The sequence below is a fragment of the Leptidea sinapis genome, chromosome 30 (genome assembly GCF_905404315.1).
Source record: "Leptidea sinapis chromosome 30, ilLepSina1.1, whole genome shotgun sequence".
Taxonomy (NCBI): domain Eukaryota; kingdom Metazoa; phylum Arthropoda; class Insecta; order Lepidoptera; family Pieridae; genus Leptidea; species Leptidea sinapis.
Genome location: NC_066294.1, coordinates 8,905,316 through 8,931,922, shown reverse-complemented (window position 1 = coordinate 8,931,922; position 26,607 = coordinate 8,905,316). Strand labels below are relative to the sequence as shown.

The following is a 26,607-nucleotide window of genomic DNA, read 5'->3' as shown; positions in this document are numbered from 1 at the left end:
AATCCAGATAAAATATTATTAATTGTACACCGTACTATTCAACATGACATACTTTTTTTAGTTTTGTAAAGAAAATTGTATTGTTTATAATAAATCAAAAATGCTTCTAATTCTGAATTAAAACTATGGAGATCTTGTGCGAGAGAGGTAACCAGCTCTACTCGTACCAACCAACTCCTCAACGCTCCCCAGCCTTAAGTGGAGTTAATAAAAAAATTTTGGGCGGATATGATTCCAGAAAATATACGAAATTCAAAAGAGTTGCCAAAGAACATTTATGTGGTATCTCCAGGTTGCTGTAATATAAATGACTTTCTTAATGATACCACATTGGGATTGGGATACCACGTACACCATATATAATAAATTTTATGGTGACGGAACTTCATTAAAAAAAATAGAAGCCCTCTGAGTTTCTTGCGGCCGTTCTTCTCAGATCCGAGGAATAAATTTTCGAATGGGTGCTAGTTTTGACGTTTAATACGTGATATTAAATCATATTTAGAAATAAAATACTTGAAATTTAACAAACATTTATTATAATAACAAATAATCACCAAATTTCATGATTCAATATCTATGAAAAGTAGGTCCCCGTCCTTCAAACGGTTTAGATAAACTTGACTGGAATGTAGTACTAATATATGGCCGCAAATCGCCACCTACCGGCAATAATCGGCAACTATTGATATTTAAGGTTTAGTCTATCATTAAAGTGAGTATAATAATAATATTATTATAGAAATATCTTAAATATTAAATAAAATTTAAATACAAATAGCTATTTGTAAACATAAAACGTTTATTTAATAAGGTCTGATATTTAATAAACACTGTTTTAACTGTTAAAATACTTAATTGATGATGATATGTTAAATTAATAATAATTCTGTATCAAACTTTAATGTAAGTATCTAATGTAAAGAATCATCTTCGTAGTTAACTGATGTTTGTTCAAATTAAATGACTAAACCTTGATGAAGTCATCCGCAGGGCATTTGCCGCTCTTAATATACCAGCTGTTTTAGAGCCAAATGCGCCACGATCGCAAGCGTCCTAATGGAATGAAGCTGGTGGCTTGGGCACGGGGAAGGGCGCTGGTGTGCGACTTGCGTCGATACCCTGGCTCCTTCTCATGTCTGAGTTACGTCAGTTAGTGCTGGGACTGCTGCTTCGACTGCCGAAGACAGCATGCGTCGCAAATATATCGATCTCAGTGAGTCATACATTTGGTGACGAGACACTTGGCCCGTGGGGCCCAGAGGCGCGAAGAATGTATAAAGTACTATGTTCGCGCCTCAATAAGGCTACTGGAAACCCAAGCGCTGGCAGCTATTTCGGTCAACGGATCAGCCTTGCTATCCAACGCGGTAATGCTGCCAGTATTCTTGGTACGCTTCCACGTAATGATAGTTTTAATTTTATGTAGTCATAGCATTGTAAATACAGTTACATTATTTGTTTTGTTTGAACAAACCTTTGTATTATATAAAACATTTGAAGTTATTTAAATTCACTTAAACATTTATAATATTATGTTATAAATATTAAGCTGTATTTATGAATTATTGTGCAGTGCCTAATATTATTTGTTTGTATTAAAAGAAGTTGTATTTACTATAATATCTGATTTATCTCGACTATTGACGACAACGGAAAACACCGCCGATCATCCCGCGGTGTCAGAGCTCTATGCCTAATGTACAGTTCAGGCAGAAAACTGTTCGGCGAGCTCTGGGCACCTATTACGAAAATCGAAATACGTAGTTTCGGTCCGAAACGAAAGAACGACGAACTTCGATTTTAATCCTATTACCAAAGTACTTCGGATCCGTATAGTGCGGCCGTAATTCGTTTCGGAACTATAGACATAAAAAAAGTGTACAAAGATGATATGAATGTACATACTTATATTACCGGTAAATCGTGCCAACACCGATAACAAATTAGAAATTTACAAATAAGTTTTTCGTTATGTTAACATGTATTTAAATAATGGAATTGCTTTATATTCCGTTTGAGTTATCTATTTAAAAAATAATCCTATTTTACTGCAAGAAATTATGCTTTATTAGTTAAATTAAATTTGACGTATCATGTCATCTACTGCATTATATTTTTATTTAGTCTGTGGTAGTTTAACATACTTTCGCGGTTTTTTAGTTTAAATTTTTTCAGAAGTAAAGTGAAAGTTATATGCGAGTAAGTATTATTTAGAATAGAATAGAATAGAAACATTTATAGTGGCTTTATTAGTATAATCTCTTCACAAAGTTTTTCAAATAAAGTATGATTATGGCGATAATTCATAACAATTTAGGGAATCAACCATCGGGAATTTGTTTATTTAATAAATATTGCCGGAGTCGACGTCGCTCTCTTGCTCTTTCAAGGTTTTCTTCGTACAAGAAGACCTCTTCGTACATTAAAAAACGTGCCATTTTATAATAAAATAAATATGTTTTATCTAAAACGAAACATATAAGTCTGTCGTTAAAAGTGACGTTGTTGTTACGACCATAACAATGTCAAACAACGAAAACGTATGTGTCGAGTGAATTTAGGAATAAGCTAAACGAAAGACAAAATGTCTAATCTCGAACTTCGTTTCGATCTTCGGATTCGAAACACTTTCGTAATAGAAAAATGTACGATCCGTCAACCAAAACTTCGTATTTCGATTTTCGTAATAGGGCTCCTGTTTTCGTTTGACGTAAGGATCGACGGGCCGGAAGGCATTTCTCCAATCTGAGTTGACGTCGGTGCTAACGCGTTTATTCCGGCACTCACCAGAAGTTTGCCCTTCTCCATCCGATCCAAAAAAAAGGCCTACAGCTCGAATTGTCGGGGACCCGGTGCTATGAACGGCTGGATCACTTGACTTTGCTTAGAGACGTCGCTTCATTGTGTGTCTTCTACCGCATTTATCACGGGGAGGGTTCTAAAGAGCTGTTTCACCTGATTCCTGCCGCCGAATTCCACCGTCGCACGACACGCCACAGATTAGTATATCATCCCCACCATCTGGATGTGTGGCGGTCATTGTGGTTTTCAAGGAACTCTCTTCCACGTACTTTAAAGCTGTGCAATGAGCTTCAAGGGTCACGAATCGAAATAAAAACTGTCCAATCTCTCAAGTTCAAACTGCACACAGTGTGCAAATTTCATTAAAATCGTTTCAGTACGTAGGAGTTCATCGTGGACAAACAACGTCAAACGAAATTTTTTTGTACAAAAAGGTTAGGTAATATTAGTAAATTTGGATGTCTTAGCTAATCTTTGAACCCCATCCGATTAAAATATTCTAGGTACTAAGTATTTGGAGTTCGGCTGGTATTACGACATGATATGACATAGATACGGCGCGACTAGTATACTTTAGTAATTTCCATAGTATTATGTCCTATGGTCTATTGCTATGGGGAAACGCTGCCGATATTAATACAATATTTGTGCTGCAGAAGAGGGCTATTCGCGCTATTTATAACCTAGGTCCTAGAGAATCATTGAGAGCAAAATTCAAATAAATTAACATCTTGACTGTTGCTTCTCAATATATTCTTAATAATGTAATGTATGTGCACAGGCACATAAAAAAATTTGCTAGAAACTGTCATAACCATGTTAACACCAGGAGTAGACATGAACTTATAATGCCTACTACTCGGCTAAGTCGAGTAAGAAGGTAAGTCTTTTGTGGGGCGATGTATATGCTTTTACAACAAGATCTCAGAAAATGATCAAAACAAAAGTATTACGTTATTCAAAAGAATTGTTAAAAAACGTTTGTGTGGTAAAGGTTACTATAAAATAAATTATTCTCTTAATGATTCCATAGATTGGGAATGAAGCGGCCGCCCTCAGGCTATTAAATAATAAGTTTAATTGTACAATATTACATTGTAAACATATTTTTTCGATAAAAAAAGCCGTTGAGTTTGTTGCGTCCATTCTTCTCAGGTCTGAGGCAATCTTTTTGGAATAGGTAGTAGTTTTTGACTTTCAATAAGTGCTGTCACATCCTATTTTGAATAAAAATAATTATTGTTTCAGCTGTAGTGGGCAGAATCGTGGAGAGGACCTTCTAATATGGTCAAGAGAAGTGCTGCGACATGCGTCATGCTTGTGAACTGACTCTACTTGTGTTGGCAGGATGATCCTCGGAAACTACTATTATTAAATTTAAAAGCTTAGATAATTTATATATCTAGATAGACTGTGGCAGCTGTGAAGACGTCGAAAAAGATAGCGGAGAATAGTTAACCTCTATTTTCAGAAACGCACGCACACGAAAACAAAGTGTCTGACGAATAATGAGTGTAAGACGTAGCTTGGCACGCACATTTCTCAATTTGTTGTGTGACTAATTTAAACCATTGTTAGAAAATCTAATGACTTCAATTATTATAAAAATGTTCATTTTCACTGAAGTAATAAACCTAGCCTGTTATTATGCGTTGCCTTACAGCAAGAGGCTCTATCTAGACGTATTAAATATCAAAGTTAAAAAGCTTTATTATATTATCTAAAAATTGTTTAAATGCTTTTTTAATGGAAAAGAAGGACAAACGAGCGTACGGGTTGAGTGATCACCGCCGCCTGCACATTCTCTTGCAACACCAGAGGAATCACAGGAGCTTTTCCGGCCTTTAAGGAAGGTGTACGCGCTTTTTTTTTAAGGTGACCCATGTCGTATCGACCTGGAAACACCGTACAAGGAAGCTCATTCCACAGCTTTATTATACGTGGATGAAAGTTCCTTGAAAACTGCACCGTGGAGGAACGCCAGTCATCCAGATGGTGGGGATGATATCCTAATTTTAGGTGTCGTACGAAGGTGTAATTCTGCGGCAGGAATCAGGTGAAACAGTTCTTCGGAATGGAAATTAAAAGACGTCTCTATGCAACGCCAGGTGATGGAGCCGTTTACATAGCACTGGGTCCCCGACAATTCGAGCAGCTTTACGTTGCACGCGCTCAAATGGTTCGAACTGATGGCTGCTGGTGCGCCAGACCAATGTGGGCCGGCTTGAAGTATTGCTGTGATGTATTTATGATGTCCAGCTTCTTCGAAGCCAATATAGCTTTGCCTTCCAGATGACCGCGGAATTGGCAAACGCTCGAGATTAGGAGATCCAGTATTCCGATACTAGGCGAGGCTTTAAGGGAGGTGCTGGAAAAGAGCGATGATGCGACAAATGGGATTTTGTACTTTGACTGTAATAGTTACGGAATAATCGCCACAACTATTACACCCTGTATATAAACCGATAGGAAATAGTAATAACAAGCAGTTTTTTGCACTATTCAATTCAGCCAACCATCTGGCGTGAGCGGGCACAGGGTACTGGATGCTCATTGGTCAGTTAACGATCATTAACAATCGCTATTGGCTGCTGTGGATTTACATTAGATCTGTAATTCTAATGTGGTATATGACACTTTTCGCCGAATATTAGGTGTCTATCATAATTTTTATAAGGTCGGGCCTATGTACTTGTATTAAATTCAAATTATAAACTGCGTCAGATATAATAAAACAATTAAAAAATATTTAAATAGTTTAATATATATATATATATATATCCTTTAGTATAGCAACTTTTATACATCACTACAGAATACTGTATACACATCAGAATGTATAAAATCATTTTATCAGCATAAACAAATGGTATACTTAAGTTGGTAAGATTTTAAGTAAAAAAAAATATGAAATAAGCAAGCACGACTTTAAAAGCTTAAAATGTTCTCAATCAATTTGTGCCTTACAAATAAACAATCTAATATTAGGTATTTCATATATTATTTCACGTTTGTAACCACAATTATGTTAACAATAAAATAATTTATTAAACTCGCAAGTGTCATATGAAGCGTCCCAATGCCCATACGGTGATTGACGTAACTGTTTTAAATCTGTCTAGGATTAGCAATAAAGTGTGTGTGTACTTATGTATGCACGCAAGAAGTTATACTTCTTTGGCCTAACGAAGCAAAAATCATTAAAATGATTTATTCCTCGTGCTATTCTACGTTTTTAGAAAGAACAATTTTGTTAAAATCTTGCAAAGATGGCTTCGACAGTTAATTATTTAATAATGAATACGGCTGTATGGGCTTGAACCTTTTCCCAGTCCTATAAATAGAGGACGAAAAAACCAAAAAAAAAAATAACGAATGACGCAAACGTCAGAAAATTTTAGGAACCAACTTCTTAAAATTTCACTCACATCATTTTTCATAACGCGCCTAAAAAAAGTATAACTTTAAAATTATTTATTTTGCAGCACCACCAAATATTTTTTACCAACTTATTTTACGGCTTTGGGTTCAATCTATATTTGGAGCCTATAATTTTGCTCGGCCATGCTGGTTCAGTATAAGTTGTTCAAATTCACGTACAACCTTTTAATTTCTTAACAGGTGTGTGCAGGTTCCCTCAATATGCTTCCGTACCGTAAGAGACCGTCAAATAACCGAACTTATAAATAAAAAAAATAAATTAGTACGTGGCGGCGACAGAACGCGCTACGCTGATTTGTGGAAAAAAATACAAAATCTTTGTCATGACTCAAATCAATCAAATCAAAAATTTAAATTTATGTGGGATTAAGAAGAATTAGCGGACGCGATATATTCGTTGTACTTCTTCTCTTGAGCCTGTTGCAGTTTTTGTAGTTTCTTCACGAGACCTTTACTCAGCTCCTTACCTTCGTTGTCATGCGTGGGCAAACCCTGGAAAAGGTTAATGAAACCATAAACAAAGATAATGAACAGAGTCCTATATGAACACTAATGATAAATAAATTACTTCTTATCAAATGCCTTAATAAAAATTTTCATGGTTTTATCTCCGAAACTGAAGAATTCCCATGCAGACTTTCATCCCTTATTTCAGCTCATGCCCTTTTACAAGAAAAAATGTTAGCTTATGTCCTTTCCAAGGTCTAGTCTATTTTTGTACCAAATATAACCAAATTCGAATTTGGAGTTAGGTGTGAAAGAGTGACGTTGTTAGGACTTCCATATGAATTTTCATACCCTATTTAATCCCTACACAGGCCGAAATTTTAAAAATGCAAGAATAAATATTTATTATTTTCTTATCAAGTGCCTAAATACAATATTTTACGGTGTCATCTTCCCTAATGACGAACTTTCATACAATATCCCATACCCTATTTCCACCCTTCCACTCATTTTTTCGCAATTAAAAGTAGCCGGTGTCCTTTTCCAAGCTCTAGTTTATCTCTGTACTAAATTTCATCAGAATCGGTTCAGTGGTTTAGCGTAACAAACAAACTTACATTTACATTTATAATATTAGTAGGGCACTTGGCTCCTTGTTTAAAAAAAAACAACATGCCGCGTAACCGATAGTCGTAACGATTTTCTATAAAATTTCTCTCATACATCGATAAGTAAGTTTCACTTCATAAAATATTGCAATGTCTTTATGTAATATAAAGTTATAAAAGTTTAAAAAAACAACGATTTTTATAAGCACAATGTGCTCAGTCATGTGGACGAAGTCGCGGGTATCAGCTCTCTAACCATAAAATAGAAACGATAAGAAAATGTGTGGAACAGATGGCTCACCTTATCATCAAACTTGGAATACTTGTCAGTCTCACGTAAAAACATTTGGTTGGGCGGTATTTTCTTCTGTTCTTCTTTCGCCCGCTGCGCCTTCAACAACTCTTCTTTCTTCTTCTGTTTCTCCGCCTCAATGCGCTTCTTTTCCTCGCGTTCTCTTGCGAGTTCCTCTTTGCTCACGAGCTTCACGATCGTGCGGTCTGAAATGCAAAGATAATTTATCGTTAAATTTATGTTGGTAACAATTTTGTCTTTATCACATATTTATATGTAATCTGTTAAGTGGCTAATAAATATTAGCATGGTTCCCTTATTTATACCGTCCTCGTAACTCTTTTGTTTTTTTTTAAGATTATACAAATTAAATTTGAAACGAAACTCTCAAGAGCTCTCTTGTTGGTTTTTCACCAAAACCCACTACATACCAGGTTTATCCTCAAGACGCACCCCCAGCGCGGGCAACACGTCGTCCCGCAGCTCGTCACACAGAGCCAACACACTCGGCCCTGACCCCGCGCCCCGCGCCGCCTCCCGCACGCTGCCCCGGAACGTGCTCAGCGCCTCCAAGTACGGCATCACTACTTCTTCCAACTGTCAATTATTGAACAACGGATATTTATAACGCCACCTGCTTAGATCATTTATACATCCAGATCATATAAGTTACGATACTGTGTTTACCGCTAATTAGCTATGAACTGCTTGGGATGTAAGAAAGCTGTCAGCCAGTCTGACTTACTTAAATGTGTTGCATGTAAAGCGTGCTATCACTACCAATGCATTGATTACTCGTCAGCATATTCTAAGTCAAATATTAGAGAACTGAATCGATCGTGGTGCTGCGAGTCATGTGTAAATATTACTCGTAGAACTAGAAATGATCGCGACATAGGCTGAACAATGTTCCAGTGGCTTCGGCTCAATCACTGCCTGCTTCCCAACCCTCTCATGGCAAAATTTCAAGCAATGACTCACTTGATAACTCTTTTTCTAAATCAATTAATTCGAATTATGGGTGTGAATCACTCAATATTGATTCAAGAGCTACAATCAACATGAGACAATTTAGTGAGCTTATTGATTTAAAGTTAGATAGTATCAGATCTACACTCTCCCTTGAAATTCAGGAAAAAGTGAAATCTGAAGTGAAAGCTGTTGTGGAAACAATTAAACAAGAGTTTACTGAAACTACAGACTTTATATCTAAAGAACAAAAAGACACAAGAACAAATCTTGATCAGGCTATTAAGAGAATTACTGAACTCGAAGCACAGAAAGCCAAGGTACAATCTGATATGGCTAAGTTGGAGTATCGTCTTTGTCAATCCGAAAAAGCTTCAAGGAGCTGTAACTTAGAGGTTCAATGTATTCCAGAGCGCCGGAATGAGAACTTAGCCATGTTGTTTAAGAAGCTTTGTGAACAAATAAAAATGCCCATATCGGACAGTGATATACGCTCGTGTCGTCGAATTGCCAAACTTAACCCCTCATCTGACAGGCCTCGAAATGTACTTGTAACACTTCCATCTGAACGTCACCGTGATGCAATTATATCAGGCGTCAAGAGATACAACAGAGGTAATCCGATGGATCACCTAAATTCCGTTCACATCGGAGTTAGTGGAGATAAAATACCTATTTTCGTGGGTGAACACCTTTCAAAGCAATGTAAGGACTTGCATGCAGCCGCGCGACATCTGGCTAAGGATAAGGGATGTAAGTACGTATGGGTTAAATTCGGCCGATTATATATAAGAAAAGACGACACCTCACCCGCTATTTACATTAAAGATATCATGAGTCTTGAGAAGCTAATTTTGTGATATATATTACTTATTGTTTTGTATAAATATTTAGTTTTAAGGTTATACGTTTATTACGTTATTTGGATTTTTAAATAGCAGTTTTTTTATGAAAATATTTTATCAGAATGTTAACCGAATAAGAAGTAAATTAACGGAATTGTACAAAAATATCCTAATTGAGAATTATGATATTATCTGTTTATGCGAAACAAACCTACATAGCTCTTTCTCTAATAGTGAATTTGTGGATGACAGGTATACCGTATTTCGTAGAGACCGCGAATCTACTTGTTTGTCAAAGCAATCCGGTGGGGGTGTTCTGTTAGCACTTAAGAAAAATCTATTTGCAATAAGACATCCCGAACTTGAAAGCTCATTAGAGGATATATCGATAACAGTACGAGAGAACCGAGGACCTCGTGGATTTAACTTAAATATATACCTTGTATACTTACCTCCCGATCTGAATGTCACTCAATGTCGCACTTTTTATGATAATTGTTGTAATACGCTTTTAAATCTAAACAATTCTAAAACTATTATTCTCGGTGATTTTAATGTGCCTGGTATCACATGGTCGTGAGATAACATTTCCATTCCTCGTCTGTGCCCTAGTAAAGCCTACGATACCAAATCTTCGCTACTTATTGATCTACTGGAGGTGGGTGGCCTGTCGCAATATAATTATGTTCGCAATTCAAATAATCGTACTCTTGACCTTTTTATGACAGATCTGACAGACGTATCTTTATCTGAGAGTTCCCCATTATGTGTGCCCGACCGACACCACCCAGCCATTGAGATCGATGTGTCTATTGAATCTAATATTAAAAATATACAAAACAAATCTATTATGGTGCCTAACTTTCGTAAATGTGACACAAAAAGTTGTATACTAAAACTTAATAATAACACATGGGACAGTATTTTAAGCCATAGTGATGTCAACTTGAGTGTTAAATATTTTTATGAAATACTTAACGACACAATAAAAAGAAACACAAAATATAAGCGAATAGGTCGATTGAACTATTCTATTTGGTTTTCAGAATCTTTGAAAGCCTGTATAGAAGAGAAAAATCGTATCCATAAAAAATATAAAAAAACCAATAATCCGAGGGACTTCGACGAGTTTCGGTTATTACGCTCTAGGTCCAAGGCTCTGATTAAGGCTTGTTATAACTCATTCCTTTTAAGTGTGGAAGAGTCGCTTAATAATTCAACCAAACTATTCTTTTCTTATATTAAAAGTAAAAGACTTGGACCGTCAATCCCCGAGACCATTAAGTTTGGTGACAAAATTGCAACTGGTGGTGAAGCCGCAGCCGAACTCTTCTCCGAGTATTTTTCATCAGTTTTTGAACCAGATAGGCACATGAACGATTCTTTATCAAGTTAGCCTACTATTAATTATCCTCTATTTTCAGTGCACATATCTAAAGAGGATATTTTAAAGAAACTCAATGCATTGGATCCTAACAAAGGAGCTGGGCCAGATGGCATTCCTCCCTACTTTATTAAGCATTGCTCAGAGGCTCTGATAGACCCTCTTTACTTGATTTTTAACAAATCTTTACAAACTGGTGTTTTTCCTCATGCTTGGAAAGAAGGACACATCATACCAATACACAAATCGGGTGACCCTAGCGACTGTACTAATTATAGGCCTATAAGCATCTTATCAGTTTTGCCAAAATATTAAGGTCCTTAGTTTACGACCACTTATACCACCACTTTATCCCGCATATCACTCAGAAGCAACACGGTTTCTTAAAAGGAAGGTCAACCGCCAGTAACTTGATGGAGTATACAGACTTTATTTGTAGAGCTTTCAACGATCATGGTCAAGTTGACTCTATCTATACTGACTTCCAAAAGGCTTTTGATAGAGTAAACCATAGTATATTGGCCTGTAAATTGGAGACTATTGGTCTGCATGGTTGCCTCTTACGTTGGATAAAATCTTATATATCCAATCGTAGTCAATTAGTAGCTCTGAAGGGATTCTACTCACGACGAGTCTCTATAATATCCGGCGTTCCTCAGGGATCCCATCTCGGCCCATTGATGTTTATTATATATATTAATGATCTGATCCCTAGGCTAAGAAATGTTTCCCTGCTTTATGCGAATGACCTTAAAATTTTTAGTCGAATTAAAACTGTTAGTGATTGTATTGATCTACAATTGGATCTTGATACTCTACTCGATTGGTGTAGTGCTAACAGTATGAGTTTGAGTATAAAATAATGCTCCATTATATCTTTCACTCGTATTAAAAACCCAATTTTGTTTGACTATAAAATTGATAATATACCACTTGAGCGGAAGTTTGTTTTATGGGATCTAGGTATTGCTTTTGACTAGAAACTAACTTTTAAATATCACTATGAAGAAATAGCCAAGAAATGTAATAAGCTATCTGGCTTCATATGCAGAGCTACTAAAGAATTCAAGTCACCAAATAGTTTACTGTTACTCTATAAGTCGCTAATCCTGAGCCAAATCGAGTACGCCTCCATTGTCTGGTCACCTCAATATAATACATATACTGATATGCTTGAGTCTATTCAAAGACGTCTTCTTCGCGTATTGACGATTAGGTTTGGTCTAAAAAGGGAGCTGACTACATATGAGGAAAGGCTATCTCACTTCAAGTTACTGAGCCTCGAGAGTCGTCGCAAATTGCATGGCCTAACGACTTTATACAAAATACTGGATGGCACAATTTCTACTTCCCTCTTGTCGAATATCCATCTAAGAGTTCCCAATCGGTCTTCAAGACATGAACAGCCTTTTATCATTCCGTTCTGCAATAATAACGTGTCCTTCCATAACCCTATCTATAGAATTTGTCGTCAATACAATGGACTACTACTCGAAATCAGTGAAGTACCTGACATCCACAGTTCATCTGTTTGTAAATGGAAATCTAGTTTATATAAATTCCTTAATTAGTTTAAATTTTTAAAAAAAGCATCTTAATTAACTACCATAATTATTCACTTCTATTTGTCCAAATATATATTCTCTCTATCTTTTTCTTTTATAATACTACATTACCTAAAGTTAGTTTTAAAATCGCTATTTCTGTTGTATTTGCATAGTTATTTTTAGGCTAAGCATGCTGAGTACACACCCTCGTGGAGTTGCAGCCTATCTTGTATTTGGCTGATAGTTTATTTTTTTTATTATGTATTTGTTGTAATTCTGTTGTGTGTACCTATTAAATAAATAAATAAATAAATAGGTTCTCAGCGTGGGCGATAACGCCCCCTTGTGGGCGTTTGAGACTTTCGGGGAGGGCAGTAGAAGACCCAGAAAAAATTAGGGGGCATTGACATGGCGCAGATGGGACGTGGGTAGATTAAAAAATAAAGTCTAAAAAGGCAAAATAATATACGAGAAAATACTCTAGAAAAAAACATATTCTCAAAATGGGTGGTGAGCAAAATAAGATTGAGAAACTATGATCTAAAGAGTTAGTGGTTAGTGACCCTGCCTACTGAGCTAGACGTGCCGGGTTCGAATCCCGGTAAGTGCAAACATTTATATGATGAATATGAATGTTTGTTTTCGAGTCATGGATGTTTATTTGTATTTATGTATGTTTAAGTAAATATATTGTATTAAATATATCGTTGTCTTGTGTCCTAGTACAGGCTATGCCTAGCAAACTAAACCAAAGGACAAGATAATTTGTGTAAAAGTGTGTCAATATTTATATTTATTTATTTAGATAGACTGTGACAGCTGTGAAAATGTAGAAAAAAGTCTACAGTTAACCCTTAGATAATTTATACTTCTAGATAGAGACTCTTGCTGCTAGACAACCGATAAAAACAGGCCAGGAATATTAATTTAGTGTGCGTGACAAGTTACGTGTAACACTCGCGATTTGTATGACACTTGTTCAAAATAGAGGTTATTTCTATTACTCGTTAGTCTATCTAGACGTATAAATGATCTAAGAGTTAACCACTATTTTGAGCAATGCGTGCACACTAACACCAGGTGACACACAAATCAAGACGTAGCTTGTCACGCAGACTAAAGTAATAAACCTGGCCTGTTTTCATCGGTTGTCTCAAGTCAGCAGCAAAAGGCTCTATCTAGACTATTTGCAAAACGTCGTCCGCAACGCTTGTTCAAACGCGCAAAGGGACAAAATACTAGCGATGTGCCGAGTACGGCTTGATTCGAGTTGGACTCGATTAATCCCGCTTTGGACTCGTCTACTCGAATACTAATTTATTTTGATTCGAGTACGCCTGACTCGCTTCTGGTACTCCAGTCAGGAAAATCGACTTTGTAACCGCTGACTCGATTCTATAGTATTAAGTTCTTAAATAGCTTCTTAAAAGAATCTTTTTTTTGTGTGTAATAAAACTTATAGAATTTGATCTCATTTCTGGTTCCTAGATACCTCCTAAGGATGTGCTATGTTTTTTTTGTGTAATGTTTAAAAATATTTTCATTTAAATGTTTTATTTATTATCGTTGTGTATATGAAACGTACGTGTTGTTTTAACTCCATTTCGATTATTTTCCTTGTTGTTCTAAAATTGGTAGCGGACTCGAATTTCCAGCATAGAGTTCTGGACTCGAATCAACTCAAACACTCGAGTACTGGGCTCGAACTGCGGATTCGAGTCATTATTCGAATACCGTATAAATCGACTCGAGTCGACTCGATCCACCAAGAAAGCGACTCGGCACATCACTACGAAATACGACTTGTTGTTTGAGTTTGCTTTCAATCTTGCATGAATTTGTCCGATTCTTCACCAATATAAATACGAATGTCAACAATAAAGTATAGTTAAGTGAAACGATGTCAGTGATTGCCAGTGTCAGAAAAAAGAGTATTTATTTGCTAAATGATTAAAAATCAATGGTCACTTTCTTTTCGGAAAACTATTAATTCGTCGTTAAATCTGAGATGGCCGCCGCTCAAAAGTTAGAAATCTAGATTATGGGTATCGTATCCGAGGTTCTCGAGGGTGCAGAGAACGATTTTGTGATCAGTTTTCAAATCCAAGATGGCCGCCGCTCAAAAGTATGCAACTCAGCCGCAACGCAAATTTCCATAGTTAGATCTAATGATCAGATAGTTTGTCGAGTTTTGGAAATATAGCTGCAGAGGATCCACCGAAACCAGATAAGTTTTGAAAGTGTTTTATGAGAAAAAAAGTCTGGGAATCTCTGATTAAAAACATGTACTTTTCGGTACTCACACAAACATTGGTATCTCCAACAGGGAAGCCAATGAGACCGCGGGGTCCGTCGATAGCGCCGAATATGTGCAGCATGTCGGTGACGTAGCGAGCTGCGGTGACCAGCAGGGGTGATGGCCGCGGGGCCGTTTGCCGCAAGTACACGTGCGTCGCCCCCACCAGCTCACGGAGACTGTCTATAGCGCGGCGGGTGTCCAAGTTATCTGTAATGAGTAAAGTGAAGTGAGGAGCGAGTGTCTGAGAGGTGGCGCTAGTGTAGCGGTGTGAAGTGTGGGGCGAGTAGAGAAAAGGTGATGGCGTAGGGTATATAATTGTCTTGCTTGGGAGTGAATTAATTATGCTGCAGTATTAAATTGTTGTTAAATAATTTCCAGTGAAATTTGAAAATTAATAGTTTAATTGTAAAATCTATGATATAAAGTTATTTGTGAAATGATACTATTTTATTTTCTCTGACTTCTTTATGTTGTTATGTAAGTGTTGTAATATAAAAAATTTGGATACTTCTCGTTTGATTTTTAAAAAGTTATTGATGACAATTTACTGATTAGGTAACCTACTTTCGATATCAGTTTTTGGTATCTGTAATACTTACGGAATAATCGCCTGGTCACACTTAATAATTACTCCCTTTATATGTATGTCGTAACACGGAACGCCAGCGCCATCTGTCGTGTCGTTACACGGAACGCCAGCGGCCGAGAGGAGCGCACTTCACTTCTTGTGCAGCGGTCGGCCAGAGCGGTTGAACTTGAACCATCGCGCGTTCCATATATCCCATAGTGTGTTTATTTAAATTGATTCTACATTATAATTTGATTGTGTGAATAAGTTTGTTTCGTTGCACTGACATTACCCATCGACGCCCACTGTTAGAAGTCTAGACTTGATGACAATGGTTAGGACAATGGACCCTGCTAATGACGGTGACCCTCTTCCGCCGTTATGTATAAGTTTATTTTGTAATTTCGATTAAAAAAATATAGATACTGACCACACAGAGCCTCGTGCACTTGTTCCTTGACCGCTGTAAGTTTGGCGGAGAGTTGTTGTTCACTGTCGGTCCATACGCCGCCACAACCTTCATCATATCCACTACGAATTGCATCCTTCACCGTTAAAAAGAACTCCTGTAAGATAATCGATCTATGTTACTTTCGTGTTTACAACTTTCAAATTCATGTGTGTATTCTATTCTTTTATCTACACTCATGCTTTAAATCCTCTATTAAATATTCTAAAACAGTTAGCTTATTGCCAACATTAAAACACCCAATGTCCTAATATGGTTTAATAATCTTTATTTCTCAAAAGAATTAACAATTCACTTAATGAGAAAACTTAAATTATCTTAAATGTAAAAAGTAAGTAATTTACAATTAGTCACAAACCACTAGAACAATAAATGAAATATGGTTACAGCACACAATGTAAACAGAACCGGATCGCGCGTCACAGAATAAGATAACTGAATATGGGCATTTCATAACCATTACATCATCCAAACGAGTGTTGTAATGAAATTCAGTACAACATTACATTGTCCGTTTTCATAATAACATTCCTTTGGATGATATGATGGTTAGTAGGACTGGCGTTTTTAATGTTAGCAGTAAGCTTACTGTTTCAGAATCTTTTATAGAGCATTCATATTATTGGTGTAGATAAAGTCTTCTATCCAACTGTTGATAATTAGGTATTAAAACACTCATGTGATACTATACTAACCACATTCGTGTTTTAATACCCTTTATTACACAACAGTTGCATAAATAACTAACTAATTCGGAGTTCTGACTGCGAAGGGTAAGTTAACTGTGGTAGCAGTAAGTATATTAAGGTAACTGTCATAAAACACACCTGCGAATAAATTCAAAAGTTGCGTGTGAAGCATTGATGTACAATAAGCAATTAAGACTCCCAATGGCCTATTCAAAGGTCGTCAATAAATGTCCTAGCAGGATAGTATATGCGTATACATTAAGTAAACTAAACAGATAACATTAAAAGATTAATTCATTAACATTAAAAGATAAATTCGTTAAAATTAACACGTTATTGTTTGCGTTTCTTTAAAAGTAGTTCCACTTATGTAATTTAATTATTTACCTAAATATTTAAAAACGTCCGGTTGGTTCCACAATTTTGTAAATTTAAAGGGGCATTTACCTGAAATACGACACTCCCAAGTTTTTAAGGTTGGATATGCTGCTATTTGGGCAGTTTTTCACTGAACAGTTTGTCATTGCGTGGCGATCTATACAAAGCGCGGTCGAAACACAACTTAATGAAAAAGATAGAGATTTGCTGAGGACATTTTTTGAGCGTGATTGTAAGTCTAGTTGTTTTCTATACGTCAATGATGTGATGTTAACGTCAAAAAAGTTTTGATTTACGTAATACATTTGTTTTGTACATTTTTTGGAATCATGACGCAAAACCATATACATCGGCCCACAAAAGACTTACTAACTCGTCCTCACGAAGTAGTAGGTATAATAAGTTTATATTTGTTCCTGGTGCTAACTTATTGATTATCTTAGTGTCTAGAAAATTCACTCAGGTGCCTATGTACATTATTTATTTATTATTACAAGGAAACATAACAAACACATCACAAGAACGGAACAATATAGGAAAGAGATACAAAATATAAATGTAGATGCGTCCTAACACATGTTTCACAAATACAATAATAACAAAAAGAAAAATCAAAGGTATACAGTCACAAATTTAAAAGATGTAGACAAATAAAATTAATTAAAGCTAAACTTGGGGCAACGATAAGAACGATTTTAATTTTAATTCTAAACTGTGTCTGAACACAGCAGGGGAGCACGAAAATATGTCGATATCGAGAAAACTATTTTTGTAAGATTTACACATTCTGTGTAATGGCGCGCGAAACCCAATGTTTGTTCTTGGGGACGATAGCTCAAAAGTAATGCATGTGCGGAGAGACCTGGCTGGGACGTGAAAGCCTACGAGACTGAGGAGCTCAGAAGATGTCAGCTCACCAGTACATATTTTCTTTAAAGTTACACAGTCTGTTATAGTGCGGCGCTGACATAGCTGAAGAAAGTTGTATTCAAGCAACAAATCATTATAGTGGGCTCGATTTCCTTTTACACGATAATTTAATGTGCGTAAGAACTTTTTTTGAACAGTCTCGACTCTTTTTTCGTGGATCGAGTAAAAAGGATTCCATATTGGGCTTGCATATTCTAGTCGGGGTCGCACGAGGGACTCATAAAGATATGTGTAAGTACACTTGTCCTTAAATTGCTTGGACACACGTGTAATAAAGCCTAGCATGCGAAGAGAGCTATTTAGAATATGGTCTATATGGGTGCCGAGGGTTAGTGTGCGGTCTAAATGAATACCCAGATCTTTGATGGTAGAAACTGACGTCAGCTGTTGATTGCCGAGCTGAGTCGTGATAATATTTTTATTTCTGGTGAACACGATATGTTTACACTTTTTGTATGCCAAGTATAGTTTATTACGTGTGCAGTATGCATCAAGTCTGTTAAGATCCTCCTGAATACGGACAGCGTCAGATGGACAAGTAACTGTTTTGTACAGCTTTAAATCATCAGCGTAAAGTAAATAATGACAATGTGAAAAGCACTGAGATATGTCATTGATAAAAAAAGTGAAGAGCAAGGGTCCAAGAATAGAGCCCTGCGGTACACCGGATGTCACGCGAACTGGAGAGGAACGATATCCATTAACAATTACCGACTGAATGCGGTCCTGCAGAAAGGCCGCAAACCACCTCAAGAGGTTACCTTTAATGCCATTGAAAGAAAGCTTCTGTAAGAGTAATACATGGTCAACCTTGTCGAAAGCCTTCTGGAAGTCTGTGTATATAGTGTCTATTTGTGTTTTACAATCTAAGCCGGTGAAAATGAAGTTGGTAAATACGAGAAGATTGGTGAGAGTTGATCTGTCGGCAACAAAACCGTGTTGTTGATCATTATCAAGAATATATTGAGAGGCAACTACGGACGAGTAAAAAAAAGAAGGACCCCGCGCCCTGATATTAGCAAGTGAAGCACGGTTATGCTAGTGTTTGTGCGGTTACGGGGAATACTAGTTACACATATTTTTCTCCCTTAAATAATCATATATGGCCACAATTACTTACACAGTATCGTTTTTACACTTTTTCACAACGCACGACGGCATTTTTTAAATATTTATTGAGACGCAGACGCTGATCTGTCACAGACGAAGACAATTCTCATAATGACCTACTATAGCCTGTAGTAGTGTGTGTACGTGGGGCTATGTATTTGCACGTTAATCGGCTTCTTTTGGTTCTACACTTTATGTAAGGTGACACGGAGTCCATATTTTTTTACTAGTCCGTGGAGGCAACAGTTAATTTTAAGTTACGTCCTTAAAAAAATCTCACGTTGATTCTTTAAAACCTACATTATAAATAGCAAAAGGGCTGTTGTAAATAAACACACTTATATAATTACATAATTATATGAGAGAGTTTATTTATTTTATAAAAGGAATTATAATATAATTACTACATAATATTAAGTTATATATATTAGTCTCATAGGAGTAGTGACAGTGTACATACTTAGATAATTTATACGTAGGAGTCTCTTGCTGTTAGACAACCGATAAAAACAGGCCAGGAACATTAGTTTAGCGTGAAAAGCTACGTCTTACACTCGCGATTTATATGACACTGTGTTAGCGTGCGTGAATTGTTCAAAATAGAGATTAGTTCTAAACTCTTTTTTTTTTAAATGTTTTCACAGCTGTCACATAGTCTATCTAGACGTATAAATGATCTAACATACAACTACATACAATCTCAACTTACCAGAAAAATACTATAGATTGCAATCCAACCATATTATTTTAGTGTTATAACTTCAAAGCAAGCAATGATTCATATTGGCATAAGTATAATCTTACATTAAATAATTTTTCAGTCTGAATCGCCATCTCCATGGTGTTATCAGAGTAATCAAGTGTTTCCTTCCATCCATGCAACAGGAAAGCGATTCTCAATTGTCTTGCTGTATATCGTTGAAGAGCTTCCGATATTGTCACAAAGTTCTTGAGTGACTTGGACATTTTACAACCGGATATAGTCAGGTGGCCAGTGTGAAGAAAGTAGTTTATCCAGCCCGGTTCATTAAAGTAGGCCTATAAAAATTATTGTCAAATCATTCAATATTTGTTTTAAAATTTTATAATATACTAGCTGACCCAGCAAACGTTGTATTGCCATATGAAGTAATTAAAAAAAATTTGGGGTATAAAAAGTTCTCAGACGTACCAAATTTATCGTACTACAATATTATTGTATTCGATTGCCATCTTGCAACTCGATAGCGGATTTGCGGATGGAACAGAATAAAAAAAAAATCGCGATACAAAAATAGTTGTAGATCGTAGAAGGGCAAAAATTTTAAATTGTTTCTATTTTTAAATGCTGAATCATAATAATAAAAATTAAAAAAAAAATAGGGGGATGAAAAATAGATGTTGTTCGATTCTCAAACCTACCCAATTTGCACACAACATTTCATGAGAATCGTTTCGGAGGAGTTTAACTACAAACACCGCGACACGAGAATTTTATATATTAGATTTCACTCAGATATTCAAATTGAAAATGACATGATGAACTTTCTCCACAGTGATTTTAAAGAAACTTTATTCCACGTACAACAAACCGTGGAATGTACTTCCTAGCATGGTGTTTCCAAGTGACATGACATGGGCACCATTAAAAAAAGAGTGCAAAGTCAGGGCAGTAACACTTGTGTACCCTACCTACCCTCATTAAAAAATGAAAACTAGTAAATTTTTTTAATAGATTGGGTTGCGTAGCTTGGGTAAAATGTAAAGCGAGTTTATTTCAGATTCATTTTAAGTATATTAAATGGGTTGTACTTAGTATTCCGTAGCACGAATTGGGACGTAAAAATATTGTAAGTAGTTGATAGAGCTTTAGTCCACAATTATAATGATACCACTCTCAAACCTAAAACGGGTAAATCACGTTAATATTGCACGTGCGGGTTGCACATGAGGCCGCCGGCGGGAGGCTAGAAACTTGCTAATAACTGTCAATAGTGGTTAGAATTTTTTTCGTTATTTTCTTGAAAACTGTGCATTACCTTGTAATAGGATTAACTATCAACTATAATTTATAAAAGTTGGTTAGGTTAGGGTGTGTTAGAACAGTTAAAACAACGCCAAAAACGAATTGAAGGTGTTCTCCTTTCCTTTTTTCCCCATAAAAATTTTCCAGCCCAGGTTATAATGTTTTTTTTCTCTGGAACGGTGCATTATCTTGTAATAAGAGTGGTAGCATTATAATCTTGGACAAAAGCTCTATCAATTACAATATTTTTTACCTCAAAATTCGTGCTAAACGATACTAAGTTTTAACCTATTAAATTGTTAAGAATTTATGGAAATATGTTTATCTTGTCTATGTAAAGCTTTAACACATAAAAACTGACCTCACTCTGGGCTAGCTCATTGTCATGGTGCGGGAACTTGAGATCGACTCCTCCTGTGTGAATATCCACCTTAGATCCTAAGATATCAGCAGCCATGGCTGAGCATTCTATATGCCAGCCTGGTCTACCACCACCCCATGGAGACTCCCATGAAGGCTCACCGGGTTTACTCTTTTTCCACAAAGCAAAGTCATTAGGTGATCTTTTCTCAGCAGTTTCATCACTAAGATCACCTAAAATACATTTTCATGAATGAATACTGCAGTTGAATTAATGTCTTGTGTGCTACACAAATAACAGAGAACTAAACGGTGGTCTAATGCCGTTTAGCATACAGGAGGTTAAAATACTAATAAGCTCTAATTATTTAGTTAAATATATGATGAAAATGATGCAGGTGACAGAATTTTACATTTTATTTACACTAAGAATGTTTGTTTATATTTGTAAAAACCATAATAGGTATGTTACTATCACATTCTTTTAATCATTGGCCGGCTGGAATCCTACATTCAACATTTTAATAACAATGGGCTATTCAAGATACTTAAGTCATCTCTGATTCGCTTGATTCTTTAGCGCTGAATAGAGATGTGGGTTCTCTCTGCATCTTCTACCATGTTTATCATGAGGACTGTTCAGAGCAGTTGTTTGTAGGCCCACCTTAAAGGCCGGCAACATCATGTGAGCCTCTTGTCCCTTCTTATATATAAAAAAAATGTGGTTGTTGTTTTAGACATGATAAGTGAGTGGGTTACTCGTTAGTCACACTTCCTTACAACAATATGAGTTACTTATACCACACTATTCTCTAATGTAATTTTATGATTTAAAAAAAATGTAACTTTGTAATTTGATAACATCTTCAACATTCTTATTAATGAATTCAAGCTCTAAAGGTTGAGGTTTTGCTAAAGAATTAATCTTTAAAATGTAAACTGTATTTTATTAATAGTTCTAAAAATCCTGAGATTTCATAAGATTTGCTAAGTCCAGCCGCAATCATGAGAAGAGTCCAAAAATCCTGAGATATGGTAATGGTGGTGGTTGGTAGTGCGGAATATCGCGAATCCGTACAACTGAGGGCCGGATAATCAAGTTTCTACTGTAATTCCTTATGTTATATATGCAGCCATTGTAAGATACTCTTTTTGATTTAAAAGAGTTGTTGTTGAGTTTCTCATATGTTCTTCTCACAAGCTCTACTTTTTCCATAAATATGGTAGATTACATAATTTAAGAGAAATATTTATTGAATAAAGTTTGTGTCTTTTACTTTACCAAAGTCTGAAAAATTATTACTTTTGATTACATATTAGTGATGACATGACCACAATCCACCATGCATAAACAAAAGGCAACCTCAATATTAAAGGCATTTATTTTCTCAAAATTGATTCCTTTAGAATTCTTTTTGATGTCATTTCTAATAACTACTAGATACTACTACCGCTTCGGAAACAAATGGCGCTCTGAGAGAGAAGAAGCGGCGCAAGAAACTCACCCAGCATTCTTTTTTTGCGCTCTTTTCAATAAAAATATACAATATTGTACAGTCATTTCTATCGCTATAAAATAATCACAATCTAATCCCAGGCTGTCCGATCATTTAGATATTCAGCAGTGGAGTAATAGGATTTACGACAGAGCCATTTCTTTATAAAACATTTGAATTTATTTATAGATAATGCCTGAACAGTGGCTGGGACTTTATTATAGAAGTGTATACATTTACCCTTAAAGCTTTTATGTATCTTATGAGGCCTACTAGAATTAGTTACAAGCAATCCCTTATTTCTAGTGTTATAATAATGAAAATCACTATCAATATTGCATCTAAACTAAATATTATAAATTACCTTCTCCTTCTAGTAGAGATCTGGTGTCTCCGTAAGCTTCAGGTACCAACCGAGCGTAGTAATGTTCATCTTTGCCATCAAATTCACTGACACTGAAATATACTGAGCCATTTGATTCATATGCTAAGCCGTTGTCAATAATTTTTTTAATAAATGCAATTATTTGTGGAACATATTCTGTTACTCTTGTTAGAATATCTGGAGGCAATATCTGTAATATTATAATATTGATTTATTTGTATACAAAGCTTATTAAAAACATAGGCGTATTATTAGAGATATGCCAATTATGACATTGGCGACTAACCAATTAGTTGGTCATAAAGATGGTGACTAGTCGACCAATTTATTGATACTTAAATGTCGAACGTTTATTTAGCACGTATAATTTAATTTTTATTATTTTTTTATGTATAAACTGATTATATAATAAAAATATTAATAAACAAACAAGGAAGAAGCCGGATAGTCAACGTTTTGCTAAAAAAAATTCTAACTAGTGGCCGACTACAATAATTGATAGTGGGCTTTACCAACTTGTTGGCACATCTCTAATGTTTATACATTATTCATACAAATATAGTGTACATTTCAAATAAAATTTAGGAAATCCAAGCCAAAGAGTTTGGCTTTGTACATGTCTCAATTTGTAAGAATTGTTTTACAGAAATCAATACAGTTTCAAAAATAGTGTTGATACTTCACAGTTTATATATAAGTGCCCTACAGTAGTGATCTGTGGTCATACTTTTAACCAAGAATACCTTCCACCAAAAAGTTATAAAAAAAAAATGCAAAAATAATAAACTTGCAGCTTTAACTACACTTTTAGAAGAATTATAGTTTTCATAACTAAATTAAAAGTAGCTATTGCTATCAAAGGCAAGTCATGGATTAACAGAACATATCCAGATAATAAATATAATATATTAATTTAGAAATATTATTATTATATGTATATATTTGCGATTATTATTAAGACATGTAGATGGTTGAGAAACTGAAGTGGCAGTGGGCAGGGCACAAAGACAGACCGATGGCCGTTGGGGTAGTAAAGTCCTTGAATAGCAACTACATACCAGATGTAGTTTTAGTAGGCAAGATGGACCAATGATCTGGTCAAGATCGCCATAATAGGTTGGATGAGGGCAGCGCAGGACTGATTGTCATGGCAATCTTTGGGGGAGACCTTTGTCCAGCAGTGGTTGTCTTCCGGCTGAAATGATTATGTATATATTTATTTCTAGTAACTTACATTGAGAGCTTTCATATCTTTATGGAATTCATTTTCCCAAAATCTTGATAGCTTAGTAAATATTGCATTGTCTGTGACTGTGGCTCCAAACTTACTATCCAACCAATCAGACAAAGGATCTCTAGATGCTTGTAACATATCACTTTTTGCTATACTCATTTTCTCCTCATCTTGTGACTCAACAGCTACTTTCAAATCCTTCACTGCATTAGCAAATCTTAAATGAAGCATGTTATATTTTTTTTAAAAACAAAAGATAGTTTTAACAAGTACAATACACTGTCTGTAATACTCCATAAAAACTAACATTATAGTTTTTCATCATGACTAATGTGTAATTTTTTTTTTATCTAAGTTGGATCTGCAATCAGTTGCAAGACTATAAGCGGATGTGTTGGGTGAGTATGATGTGTAGACACTGGTCTCTTACCAGTGTCTAAATGTCGACGGATGGACGGATTAGGAGATCATTAGCCATGTGTAAAATTGATGTCACAAAAATACATAATTCTTACCAATGAGCAATTACTAAAAAAAACAATCAACTGATTTATAAATTTTACTACTGAACTATATGATTTGATTTATTTAATTGATTTGAGTTGTTGGTTATTACAATCATAGCTTATTCAGACTTTAATAAACAAATTTTGTTACCTACCTAGGCCAATATTTTTAGTTTGGTTTAACTTCAAAGAAACAAAAGATGAGTGTGCTTATTAAATTCTAGGTGCAGAGGACTGTCTGATTGAATAATTTAATACAATATGTGTATAATATAGTGTTGATGTAGATATTGTCATTTGTATTGGAAAAAGAAACTTTTGAGACATTAATAAGATTGCTTTTAACAAATTATTTTACAATTATTATTGGCTTGTAAAGTGAGATAAGATTTTGTATAGTTACTGAGAGTGGCATCAAATAAGTTAATGCTTTTGGCAGCCCTGGGTGGATAATAATTAAGTTAATTATCAAATTATTCAAAATGGAATATTTATTTCACCTTCAAGTACTTACTGGGGAGGTCCATAATCTAAGGCCAAAATAAACATTCTGATAACTAGAATATACTTAAATAGCTACTTCTATCATCAAGTCTAACAAACTAAGGAAACAACTTAAAGAACAAATTTAGGTCTAACAGAGAAAATAACAGGGACAATATGACATGGGTACCAAAAAAAGCATGTCCCCTAAAGGCTGGCAACACTCCTGTGATCCATCTGTTATTGCAAGATAATGGAGGTGTTGGCGATCACTAAACACCATGTGACCCGTACACTTGTTTGTCCTCCTTCTCCATAAAAAAAAGTATATTAATTGTTGTACTTACTTATCAAATGTTTTTTGCATGGAAGCTTTTTTATCTGGATCAACTGTATTTTTAACCAAATCTTCATAATAATTAACCACTTGGGTTGAATCATCCACTATATCAGCTAAAGTTTTTTCTTCCTTCAAATATTCTTCATAAAGATAATTCTGTCTAGCTCTTCTGATGATCTTGTCATCAATATCTGTTATGTTCATAACAAACAATATATCATAGCCAAAATAGTTTGCTAATATTCTTCTTAAAATATCGAATGATATATAGGACCTAAAATGAATAAACACTTCATAGAAAAATGATATCGATATTTTAAAATGTCTCAAAAATTTTGTTTACCTTGCATGACCCATATGGGAAGCATCATACACCGTTGGCCCACAGCTGTACCATTTTACATGGTTTCCTTTTGAACAAATAAACTCTTCCTTCTGCCTGGTCAAGCTATTAAATAATTTTAGAACTGCTCTTTTCTCCGTTGGTACTGGAGTAGACCACGATGGTTGACTTCTTTTAGACATTGTAATTTGTGTAAATCTTAACCTAAAATACTATTAAATACCAAGGTTGAATTAATTAAATAAATCAGAAATTAAAAAAAATATGATATGAAGTATTTTACTCAACATTATTTGCATACCTATTTGGCAGAAATAATTGTATACGTACAATATTTCTACATTACCTACAGATGTTTCATGTTAGACAAAACCTTGTTTACAATTATTACAGGCCACGGCGAAGTGCTAACCAAAGAGAATTTAAACCAGGGGTGAGACAGATGCCTTTTTTTATTTTATATAACTGGCTCCGTCGACTGAATGTCGACGATTCGGCCAACGTCAAGGTGGAGAGATTTTTATTTTTATTTAGCTGATTGAAGTATATAAAGAGCTGATTTAAAAGGAAATGATCGGTTGATATAGCTGTGGTTTTTTTGTGAACTGAAGAATAGGCAACAAGAGTTAGTACGGTTAGTAATAAACACCCACACAACAATATTAACTACCTTG

At 35.4% G+C, this 26,607-nt stretch overlaps 1 protein-coding gene across 2 annotated transcripts; it reads right to left on the bottom strand.

The window, feature by feature from the left end:
• Positions 1–5,549: 5,549 nt before the first annotated feature.
• LOC126973688 (cysteine--tRNA ligase, cytoplasmic) lies at positions 5,550–26,353 on the bottom strand. 2 transcript variants are annotated; one of them, XM_050821008.1, is made up of 12 exons: positions 26,235–26,353; positions 25,934–26,145; positions 25,598–25,864; positions 24,262–24,478; positions 23,007–23,217; positions 21,148–21,380; positions 19,586–19,819; positions 15,636–15,771; positions 14,642–14,844; positions 8,025–8,190; positions 7,603–7,799; positions 5,550–6,738 (listed from the first exon to the last, which is right to left on the bottom strand). In XM_050821008.1, the coding sequence occupies exons 2-12, from the start codon at positions 26,113–26,115 to the stop codon at positions 6,613–6,615; spliced, it is 2,172 nt and encodes a 723-aa protein (XP_050676965.1). In that variant the 5' UTR covers positions 26,116–26,145; positions 26,235–26,353; the 3' UTR covers positions 5,550–6,612. The 2 variants fall into 2 exon arrangements, with proteins under 2 accessions (XP_050676965.1, XP_050676966.1); XM_050821009.1 differs by having other exon boundaries at positions 26,222–26,333.
• Positions 26,354–26,607: the final 254 nt, after the last annotated feature.

Excerpts from the sequence above, each read along its gene's own strand:
- LOC126973688 (XM_050821008.1), bottom strand. The coding sequence starts at position 26,115 with ATGTCTAAAAGAAGTCAACCATCGTGGTCTACTCCAGTACCAACGGAG. Across the intron at positions 24,479-25,597 it reads ATGCAAAAAACATTTGATAA|ATTTGCTAATGCAGTGAAGG; the intron begins GTAAGTACAACA and ends GCTTCATTTAAG. Across the intron at positions 6,739-7,602 it reads ATTCCAAGTTTGATGATAAG|GGTTTGCCCACGCATGACAA; the intron begins GTGAGCCATCTG and ends AACCTTTTCCAG.